General features: G+C 35.2%; 1 protein-coding gene across 9 annotated transcripts in view; it reads right to left on the bottom strand.

Moving 5' to 3' along the window:
* Positions 1 to 12,058, bottom strand: part of LOC109061710 (nuclear factor of activated T-cells 5-like) — a 37,553-nt gene extending 25,495 nt beyond the window's left edge. For 6 of the 9 annotated variants that reach the window (XM_042728625.1, XM_042728626.1, XM_042728627.1 and 3 more), the window contains exon 1: positions 11,746 to 12,057. Coding sequence is in view for 4 of the 9 variants with exons in the window: in XM_042728622.1 (XP_042584556.1) it covers positions 11,746 to 11,818 (73 nt within the window). In the remaining 5 variants the exon portion in view is untranslated. Of the gene's footprint in view, positions 1 to 11,745 lie in introns of all 9 variants that reach the window. The other 3 variants (XM_042728620.1, XM_042728621.1, XM_042728623.1) reach the window with 1 other exon arrangement.
* Between the last annotated feature and the right edge of the window lie 374 nt (positions 12,059 to 12,432).

The raw sequence follows: 12,432 nt of genomic DNA, 5'->3' as shown, positions 1-12,432 counted from the left end.
CAAATTAATTTCCAAAAAAACACATTATTTTCCACATACTGTACATTATTGTTTCTCCTCTATGCCCCGCCTTTCTTAAACGCATTGATTTTTACAAAACTGATTGCTCAGAAAAGCGAGGTGTGCTGTGATTGGCCAGCTATCCAGCGGGTTGTGATTGGCCAAATGCCTCAAGTGTGTAACGGAAATGTTACGCCTCTTAACATATTGTGTGGCTGGAGCGACGAGACAGAAACATAAAACCCTTTATAAACGTGATATAAACATGATTTCTAGTGGTGTCTTCTTTTGGAAGGCAAAAACAAAGCAGTTTCGCTTTCTCAACGAAACAGCGTCACACACAGCGTCCGCGGCCTTGAGTGAGCAGAGGCCGGAGGCCTAGAGTGAGTGGCTACAACAATACTACAACAAGAATCAAAAGTACGCCTTCTTTCTTTGCGTGAACATCTGTGCAGCGTTATGCAAATCTTCCCACATACTGACGTAGATATGTGGGGGCATGTTAGAACGAGCCGTTTCAGGGGGGCGTGGACGAGTGTTAACTTTTTTAAAGAATATCTCTTTGGATTTGAGACTTCAGTCTTTGCAACTTCGCACATCTTCTTTATTCACCAAGAGCTTGTAACACTCCAAAGAGAAAGGAAAATTTGAAATCGGATCATATGACCCCTTTAAAAGCATGCTATACTATCTGAGCATGACCTTTGACCTCTTGAATCTTAGAAACATGGTATACTTTGTACTGAATTCATGATAAAATATAATGCAAACACTTCCTGCTCTGTATTTAATGCTGCATATTTGTTTTAAGAACCAAAGGGGAAGTACATAAACTGCAGCATGAAGTGTGAATTCACCTGAGGTGACATTCGTGAGAAGCTCGCTCTAGCTGGATCTCAGGAGAGCATTTTTAGCACAGAAACAAGTCTATGTCTGCTGTGTTTACCAGCAGCTTCACAGGACGGTGGAGCAGGGGAAGAAACAGACATTGGGCTCAGATGAAAGCAGGGCCTCAGCACAGTGAGGAATTCATGCTGTTTACACAAGCATGGCCACTGACAGCCTCACATGCACACAAACACAAAGCCATCCAACCCTCGCTGAAAGAGTGACACTCCACATTTAAATCACGTTAAACAATGCAACACATACGCATTTCAATGCAATAGAGAAAGCTAACTAAGAGACCCACATTAACAGCCATTACAAAGTACCAAGTTCAACCATCCACATCATAGCTATGTGCAAAACTAAATATTTAAAAAATCTGAATATGTCAAATCAACCTGGTAAAGGTCAAAATGCCTGACATGGCATGATATTTCTCATTACAAAAATGTGACAAAACATGCATTGTTAATGTAAAAATAAATACTTGCAATATAAGGCCAATAGGTGTTGATTTACTGCAGCTGTGAGAAATCAGAATTGATGAGTGTTTACAAATGTGACATGGTCAAGTGTTTCTAGCTATACCTCCAAATGTGGTTTCCTGTTTACACCTGTATTTTATGTTTATCACCTGTGATCCGATTACAAAGAAATGCATGTTGATAACAGGTGTAAACTATTACACTACTATATATATATATATGTATATATATATATATCTATATGTATATATATATATATATATATATATATATATATATATATATATATAATATATATATATATATATATATATATATATATATAATAATAATATAATCAAAGATATGTGTGAATTTGATTTATTGGCCCTGATAATGCTAAATTTTTGGATTTTACCATTAAAACAGGGCCTGCATTGCACCACTGGAAAATATTAAAATATTTTATATTTATAAAATATTAAATGTTTAAAGAAATGTTTAAAATATGTAAAAGTAAGTGTTCAATGTTTAAAACTTTTTAAATGTGACAAAGCATACGTGTCTAATATAATTCTGTGTTAGCTAAGCAAATTCATGAATGTTTATATTCTGGTGCCACCAAGCAATGGAGGTCAAGACCAAATCCAGATCATCATGTAATACCAAATTTTATTTATTTATTTATTTATTTTTTAAAGAAAGAGTATTGTTTGTTAACTGTTTATCATGTCTTAGAAATAACAATACATTTTAAAAAAGTTTCCATTTTAACTTGTATTTTGGCTTTGTGAGAGTCTTGTATTGTAAGATCAGGATCACGTACTGAAACAAATCATAGCAAGGAACAATATCCCTCTGTAAGTTACTTCTGAAAGCATGTAAAGCAATGGAAAAATCTGATAAAACATTTGGATTTTTTTTTTTTTTTTTAGAGTGAGGTCCAAAAGCCCACAGACAGAAATTAGGGACATATAAACAGTGCAGATTTTTACATATTTCTTCATTTAGATTTCAAAAATCCTAAAACTGGGGTATTTGCTTTTCAAAACATTTTTATTTTCCACCCCAAAAAACTAAAAATTCCCAGATATTCGTTGTAGCCTCAGATTTATAGAGCCCACAGTTCTTCCCTGTCATCTTGTAAGAGAGAGTCCTCAGCTCTGTGCGTTTGTCCTTTGGACTCAGACTAAATCCACACCTTGAGAACTTTAATAACATAAGAGGATTCGGCTGGCAATCTAATTAAGGCTGTAGAGTGTCTGCTGATTCATTAGACGGACAAGGGGAACAGTACTGCAACTGGGCAAGAGTTGAAGTTAACAGAAAAATGAAACAAAAGCATCTCACAATTTCAAAATAATAAACAGACACAGGTTTGAAAAAGAACACAACAAAAACACAACAAACTAAATTAAGATAAAAGCAAAAAACAAAAAAAAACTAAAAATGCTCTCATCGCTTACTTACCTTCATTTTGCTCCAAACTTATATGAATTTCTTTATTCTGTGAAACATATATGAAGATACTTTGAGAAGTTTGGGACAATATGAGGGAGAAAAAAATATGACAGAATTTTGATGTTTGGTTGAACTATCCCTTAAAGCTCATGGTAGAATTAGTTTACTGCAAGTTAAGCTGGTTTTGTGAAGGCGAGTATCAACTCATGTTCAGCTGCTGAAAGATTTTACATTCCCAGACAGACATGCATGAATCTCTCTTAGTGCTGAAATCACAGCCTAAATTGCATTTTATCCAAATCAACTTACAAATGAGAATAATACAAACAAATGATACGTTTAGAGAAGAAAACAGCAGCACAGTGCTCAAGAATAATAAAATGCTAGAGCACACAGTAAGTGGAGAGCAGCAGGGAAAACAATCAATTCAAAATACAAGTGCATTATGTAAAGCTACTCAGGAATTTTTATTAAATGCTGCGGCTTCACACGGTCTCTGCCTGTTTATCTTGAAAATTTCTTGGATATTTTTGGATTCAATCTTAATGCAGCAGCAGCAAGTGTCCCACAAGTTGGACTGATTTAAAAAAAAATACTATTGATAAAAAGCACAAACACTGGATTATTAAAGAGATTTATGAAAACAAAGTTACATACTGAGTTTAAATAAAGTCAAATAAACAAAGGCCCGCAGACATTATGGGAATATTATGGGTTATTTCCATACTACAAAAATTGTAATAGTGCACTGCAGTGATGACATATTTCTGTAAAGTTAGCATCACCCTGGTTCACTTCACAAAAAAAACGCAATAGGGTTTTGCCACTGGCTTTTGCGTTATTGCAGAAAATAAGCTCTGTGATCACCAAACGTTTATGATTCTTACACATTTTGTTCATAATGATAATATTCACAAAGAAGCACAACCTTTATGAACTCTGAAGCCTAAATACAATTGCCATAAGTAAAAGCTAAACATCTCCTATGAACAAACTACAATCACATCACTATCATTAAGCTTCCAACAACTCTTTCAGTCTTTATTTAAAAACGTTTTCTCTAAAAATTTGAGTTCGAATATTTTGCAAGAGTGCGATTATAAACACAATGAGGCTGTGAATTTACAAAATGCAACATAATGACATTTAACCTCTGTAGCCACGTCAGCATCTGCCCTTTTCAAGATTAGTAAAAGCTTTAGATATCAAAAGGGGGTGTTACTGATATGTCATTGAATCAATGTAAAAAATATTTTGAGCTTGTGATGACCACCATAGATCTTATTTCAGGCATTTAACCAAAAAACCCATTCAAAAAACCCATTGACTTCAGGATGTCATAAACAGAAGTGCTAAAATGCTAACTTGTTTCCAGGGTTTTGGTTTTAAACCTACTGGAGATAAAAATCACGGATCATGTGTCAGTGACAAAGCTTTTGAACTCTGACCACGAGTTGTGTGTGACAGAGTGACACATGATGTGTGACTTAAATGAAAAACCTTTTACAATCTCACAAATCTGGATCTGGCTTTAAGGTTAGGGTCAGACCGCACTGTCCAGCGGTAAACTCGGCCAAGGGGCGGATGAAACGGAAGAAGAAAGTCGATCCAGTAACCTGAGTGTTTCTCATCAGCCAATGGAAAGCCTAGTCCTTGGATCCTTGATTAACTTCCTGCATATTTAACACCCGGTTTGTGTCTGGGTCAGGGCAGCATAGACAAGAGATCAGAGTTCAAGAGCTTCAGGCACTTTCCATATATGCCTGATACAAAATGTGAAAAGACAAAAGAAGTCACATACACAATTTTCAGGCTTGTTAGGCATGTTATATGTGTTTCATGGTTACACAGTATTGCCCGGAGAGGTGCCACAACAATTATCAGTTTTACTGACCATAAAATCAGTTCAATCCCAAAAATCTCTCTATATTTAGGTTTTAAGAAATATAGGCTAAACCCTTTGTATTTTATGTTGGTTTCATATGGGCTTGAAAATGGTAATGAATGAATATTTTAAATATACACCTGAAAAACATCTGAGTGCACACATTGTGGTCTGAGATCAGGTTTTTGGTAATATCATGCTGTCATCAATCTGAGATCAGGTTTTTGGGGAGTTGCACCACATTACATTTTACACCATTAACTAACCCTGCCTTGTCATTAACATCAACTTTCCTGTTCATTTTTTATAAGAATTGTTTTCAAGTTACTATATGTATATAAAGTGCATCAATGAAATAAATTAACAGATTAATCAATTCATCATTAAGGCGTTTTCATTTTAAAACCATCACTTCTGGCCAAAATATTTGTCTATGATCTATAATAATAATGAATCCTCCAGTGAAAAAGTTCTGTTGTCCTCTCACAATTGAAATAAAGGTTTGTTAAAGTTAAAAGCATCTTCATGATGGATTTGTTTCTCTGGGGAAGTCATGGCCTAATGGTTAGAGAGTTTGACTCCTAACCTTAAGGTTGTGGGTTCGAGTCTCGGGCCGACAATACCACGACTGAGGTGCCCTTGAGCAAGGCACCAAACCCCCAACTGCTCCCCGGGCGCCACAGCATAAATGGCTGCCCACTGCTCTGGGTGTGTGTGTGTTCACTGCTGTGTGTGTGCACTTTGGATGGGTTAAATGCAGAGCGCGAAATCTGAGTATGGGTCACCATACTTGGCAGTATGTCACGTCACGTCACTTTCACTTTACAAACACGCAGGTTTTCACTTCACAAGACTGGAGTGGTGTGGATTATTATGATGTTTTTATCAGCTGTTTGGACTCTGACTTATAATGCACACAAACACCTCAAACCAACCACTGGTGAGCAAGTGATATAATGCTAAATTTCTCCAAATCTGTTATGATGACGAAACAAACTCATCTACATCTAGGATGGGCTTAGGGAGAACACATTTCAGCATCTTTCCATTTTTGGATGAACTTTTCCTAAGATGTGTGATGATGACCTTTCGTGTGGAGCTATTTTCCAACAACTGTAAACAATGCATATAAAACTAGCAAAAAGATATTCAGTTTCTTAACAGATAAGCTCCATTTAGCACACACATTGACCAATTTAGGTTGGTAGCACTTGTGAGGTTGGCACAAATTTGACTGGTACATTTCAGCAGGTTGTGAAATGTACATTAGCCGTTCGCTAAGCTTTACGGCCAAACCACTCGGGCCTAATTTTGCTCTGTATGAGCCTTTGTATTTTGTTTATTCAGAAAACATGCATTGGCTCTGGAGAATATAATCATGAAAAATAAATAACCAATAAGGGCAAATATTAGAAAACAAGCTCAGTCTCAAAACAATTTGCTCTCGTCTGTCTATACAGACAGCGAATTCATTTATTTTCTTACCTTATTACTACTTTACTACTATAAGTAAGAAAAAGTATTAAGAAAAATAAATCTTTTGTGTTCAACAGAAGAAAGAAACTCATACAGGTCCGGAACAAACTTGAGGGTGATTAAATGATGACAAAATATTCACCTCTTCTTGTTTTCTTCAAGGAAGGCACCTCGGACAACTCAAAATGCTGTCTGTAAACAGCTCATGAGGTTTTGGAACAGAGACACAGTTGACAAAGCAAATGAAGCATATTTGCCATTCCAAACATATCTGCTCCAAATACTGAAATGGCTATAAAAAGTGAATTCAATTCCTTTTACTGTCTTTGTAAATTGTTCTAAACTGTAAGTGGGACCTTCTTTGTTGTTGTTGTTTGTTTTTGTTTTTACAATTTTTATTCATCTCAGGTTCTAAAATAGCTTTAACTTTTAAAATTTTTATCTTTTTATTTTAAATCCTTATCTAGTTGTCATAAGTGAATAGCAAGGATATTATCATTAATTGAAACTAAAACCATTAAAAATGCTTAATCTAGGGCTGTGCAAAAAATTGAATGCGATTTTCATGCGCATCTCGTCAGTAAAGCCGCTTCTGTGAGTAGTTTAACACTGTTGCCGCAGGTTGTTTTTCATGTCCACAGGTTTAAGCAACCCCAATAACAAAAATCGGCAATGAATCGCCTGCAATTTTGAACGCGATTTTGTGTAGCTTTCAGTGAACTTCGGCTCTGTGTCGCAGGGTTGCCAGGTTGTTGTTTTTTTTCACAACAAAACCTGCCTAATTGCTACTCAAAACAACCTGCGGCAACAGTGATAAAGTAGCCCAATTCCGCGGGAAAACCGCAGACTTGGCAACACTGCTGTGTAGTAAATGCTGCTCCATCTGAACGCACATGCTGGAGATAAACTATTAATCACAGGAGTGATTTTTTGCACAGCCCTAGCTTAATTACTTAACATAAAATAAGATAAACATAAACTGAAATAAAATCTTTAAAATATTTTTTTTTTTACTTTTTTTTATTTCAGCTAGTTGCCAAGGCAACGTATCTCATTTTCTTTTAGTTTAAGTTGAAGTACTAAAATAACTAAAACTAAATAAACTAAAACTTATAAAATCAAATTAAAAACTATAGACATATTTTTAAAAATGACTAAAACCTTAACTAAAATAGATTTGAGCTATTTTATAGTAGTCCTAGTGTGACAAATATATTTTTGAAAAGAAAAATGTTCCAAGTAATATCTCAAAATACTTAATGGTAGGGCTGCACAATTAATCAAATTTCGATTACAATTATGGATGCCACAATTACGTAATCGTTCGAAACGGCAATTAATCGTTTAAATATATCATTTCATATAAAAATACTGCATGCAGTTGCATCGAGCAATGGTGTAATCATCATTCAGTGTAAACTGTGATAATCGTAATTAATAATTGCAATTACAATTTCAAGGGAATAATCGACTTTACTGAACACATCTAGAAAATCACATACTCTACTTAATGGTGTATTAAAATAGTTTGAGATTCATTATAACACGACTTTACTGAACACATCTAGAGAAGTTTATAGTCTATGTCACTGACTCTATAGCATATATGTAGGGAACGCAGGGCGCTAATCCAGTGAATGAAAACAGGATTTGCCTCAGTAGAAAACAGTGATCAGCTGCATGGAAATAATCAGACTCTTGGCTGGAATTCAACCCCACATCGCGTAGCCTCTCAAGCTGGACAATGTGTTTTCAAAGCAGTGCCCCCTCTGCTCACATACCAAACAACAGCTCGCTAAAAATAAATTTATCAGCCACATCTCCAGGGCGTTTTGCCATCATTCTGGAAATGCGCATCCATATGCTTAGCTCCATCTCATCCTCACTGTCGTCCCTGTCACATGACACACAAGCTCATTAGCCAGTCCACACAGCAGGGCAAACAACAATGTGAAAAGGTCAACTGCAGATGTCAGAGAGTGACAGGAATACTGAAGGAGCGAAGACGTGAAATGAAGGAACAAAACTGGCCCAGGTCTATGAGAAAAGGCCTAATCTATCCACAACTCTAAATAAGCTCATTAGACAGATTGCCTGTTTTCCAAAGCCCCCTTCCACTTTTTTAACTCTCACGCCAGTACTGCTATACTTCATCTTTTTTCTAATGCTTGTACAATAACTCTACAAGCAGTTTCATGACCTTATAATAACTGAGAGACTATATTAAATATTTCTACATGGAATAATTGATGTCACACTACAGAAGTTTTGAAAGACGATTACAATGATCTCACAATCATGAAAAATCTAGAAATATCAGAAAAAAAAACTGTGATGTACAGGCCTGAAAAAAATTATAGACATTAATATCTTTAAAAAGTTACTGAATTTCTAAAGTGATTATCAACTTTTCTATTAATATTCATCTAAAAAAATTTGTCAGATAGAAATTGCTCATTGTGTGCTGAATGTAAAACTATAATTATTTGTTAAAATGTGTAAAATGTCAAATGTTTCTTTAAAAATCCTTATCCAGTAACCATAAGTCAATAGCAGGGTTATTTTCATTAACTAAACAAAATAAGAATTATTATTATTATTATTATTTAAAAATAAATAAATAAAAATAGAAAATGCCAAAACACACAGCAAATTTAAAATGAAATTAAAAAATGTAAAACTAAAAACTAAACCTTTGAAATTAAATAAAAACTATATAAAAAAACTAATAAAAATGACAAAAACACACAATTAAAAGGAAATCAGAAAATGTAAAAATAAATCCTAATTCAAAATATCAACAAAAACTATAATCGTATAACAGATTTTAAAATAACAATAGACATAAAAAAGACATGGAAAAATCTAAAATAAATTTAATTAATTTAAAAGAAAATGGTGAAAAGTTTTTTTTTACACATATAAACTTTAACCTAAAATAAAAACAAACATACAGTATATAAACTATACAAATAGTCCCTATGCTTTCCTTGCAAAATGAGCAGCTTCCACCATTGGACCGTCACACTCCTGAGATCTCCTCCGAAACCTAACTTGACAATTATTATTCACAGACATCATCTCATTTAAAAGTGAAATAAATAGTGGAAAGGAAAAAGTCTTGCGACTATTCATGTATTTGTAACCTGGATTTTAACCCTGTTACTGTGTAACTTTGAGCTCACCTCTGATATCTGGCCAGAGGAAGTGGATATGGAGGTTGTTTATTTAATACTCTAGGCCAGAGGTCTTCAACCTCATTCAGGCTAAAGACCTTTTTCTTGGCTACAGAGATGCAACAGGTGTTACATATTATATAAAATGGAGTGCTGTATTCATATATTTGTTATGATGCTTTAAAAAGCAAAGCCATTTGCCATTATTGATGTACAGAGTCATATGCAGTACATACGTTTTCATCGGAATAAATACATTTTATTGACAATGGAGCTGAATTTGAGCTTCTTAACTTTTGTTGAAGTATTGACTTCCTGCAGAATACATTAACTGTATAACTACTATTAAGAAAACGGGTAACACATCATTACTTGGAAAACTGAAATCAACGTCTAAGTATAGCTGAAAAATATGGTCAAGAATAGCTAAATACTCATTCAATGCTTTGACTATGAAACAATAACAATAACAACAGCAGAGGCCAGCAGACTATTCCCAAGAATTGCAAATGAGATTAGGCTTCGTCTTACATAACATGTGCGACTAAAGCCCAGATTCAGGATACAACACTACACACCTAGCAGTCACACTCGTCATTGACCAAAACATCTAATAAGATGAGAATCCACATCAAATCACTGAGCAAATTAAAATCTAAGACTGCCGCCTCACTGTAAGGCTGACATGTCCAATGCAAACAACATAAAGAACATCTAATGCGCAGGAAATTAAACATGCACCAGCAGAGGATCTCAGAGAGAGGGGTGTATTTCACGAGAAAGCTGCCCATAAAAACTCTCTAAGTATGAGAACAATGTTTGAGCCACCACATCGATGGCTTCAGCCGGACTCTGAGCTGCTCCAAGTCTGTGTTAATAGAAAATGCTGCTTTTTAATATTGTTCTTATTGTTAACTTAAACCTAAAACTATTACATTTGATTTAAACAAAAAAAACTATTTCAGTTGAGTGGAATAAATCTGAGACAATTAATATTAAATGAAAAACATAAAAAGAAACACTTAAATTAAAATTAGAAATAACTGAGCTAAATAAGATGAAGGACCAATGTACTTGAAGGAAAACTGGAATAAAAACTCATATATACTGCTATATATATAAACTTAAATAAAATATGCACACATAAAACTCATAAATACTAATATGTTCCTGTGGCTCAGTGGTAGAGCATTGCGTCAATTCCCAAGGAACACATGTTAGGTAAAAAAAAAATTAAAATAAATTGTATAGCCTGAATGCACTGTAAGTCACTTTGGATAAAAGCGTCTGCTAAATGCATAAATGTAAATATAATATATACATTTACATATATATATACACACAAGCGCGCGCGCAAAAGCATAATATGTTTGTATACTTATTAGACTGATTTAGACATTAACATATACTCACTTAAAAATAATAGTTCCAAAAGGGGTTTATCTCTGCGATGACAGCATGGAAAAACCCTCTAAATATACCACTTTCTCCCAAAATTTCAAAGTAAAAAGTACATAAAAACACTATTCATAAATTATCAATAAAAAAAACATTTTTAAAAAATTAAATAAAAAAATTAGACTATAAATGACCTGCACTGGACAGATTCCACGGATGTTAAAGGTTCTTCATGAAACCATCAACGCCAATAAAGAACATTTACTTTCACAAGCACTGGCTTTTCTCATAAACACCTTTCTATGTTCGCTTTCTTCAACCACTGTATAAATCTCTGTGAAACAACAGAAGTTCTCCGATGTCCAAGTTCATTTCCCTATAACCAAAGGAGACACAACATGCCCTGAAACATCGAGGACAGTAAGACAAAATGGGGATCAAAGTTTGCTCTCATTTTTCTAAAAGAACAGACTGATTATATATTCTACACAATTAGACTTTCTTATTACAAAGAGTTTGGCGCACAGCAGATGGGTCCATGTGGTCCATTAACTATGTCTGAATGTCTAATCAAATTAAATATGACTCTATGAGCCATTCACTCCATCAGAGATATTTATACTCCAAATAAAGAGTGATATGTTGATGTAGGTTACAATACACACCCCGCCCCCTCAAACACACACACACACACACACACACACACACACACACACACACACACACACACACACACACTCATGCAATGTGTGTGTATCATCTCTCACAAGCTCATTTATTTGGTCACCATTTAAACCATTAGTCACTATGTAAACTAACAACAAAACTGCTTGACAGTGCAGAGGGGCTGGGTCCCAACTTCTAGTGAGCACTACCTAGGCAGCATTTTGTGTAGGTAGGCAGCGCACTAGGTTTTGGAACACAGCGTGCGCGTGCACGAGGCAGCATATGTCCAGTGTGAGTAGCGTGCTGGAAAAGTGCGCAGAAAGTGAGTTACCTTTGGAGTAGAGGGACTTGGGCGAATCGAGGTCGATATCCGCGCTAAAGAGCGACGTGAAATCAGAGGGCATCGCAGTGCCTCCGATCCGCCAAGAAACTGACACGGACCTGCGCTTAACAAACGGAACAGCTCCTAACAAACTAACATTGTTTGGTTTGGACGAAACGAAAAACCAAAACAAACGAAAGCCAGGTGCAGAGAGAGCAGGCAGTGACACTTCTGGATATCATAAATAAAGCGTCTGCGTCGTTCCGCGCTCTCCGTAGTGTGTGTGTGTGTGTGTGTAAACACTCCGCCAGCGAGCGCGAGTTTGTCCGTTTCCTCTGCGGCCCCGCCCACTCCACGCGTCATCACCTCACAACACTGAGCCTACTCTGTCAAAATATATGAATATTGATAAAAACCGCTCATTTTGTTTAGATTTTTTTTGTTGTTTTTTTTATGATTGTTACCATTCAGAAAAGTTTTGGGGAGATTTATCCTTGTAGGTCCAAGAGAAAACTGGTTATAGTTGTGATCTGACCTCAAAAGATGTTTTGATATATTTTAAATCAAAAAGTATATCTGTTAACTTAATGCCGAATCTTGTCATTTTATCTGGTACAGTTTTATTTCAATTCATTATTCAGTTTGCCAAAGAGTTAAAGTTAATTGGAATATTGACATTTTTTTTCAGTATTCTTG

The sequence above is a fragment of the Cyprinus carpio genome, chromosome B7, assembly GCF_018340385.1.
Source record: "Cyprinus carpio isolate SPL01 chromosome B7, ASM1834038v1, whole genome shotgun sequence".
Lineage (NCBI taxonomy): Eukaryota > Metazoa > Chordata > Actinopteri > Cypriniformes > Cyprinidae > Cyprinus > Cyprinus carpio.
This window is presented reverse-complemented; position numbering and strand designations above follow the sequence as displayed.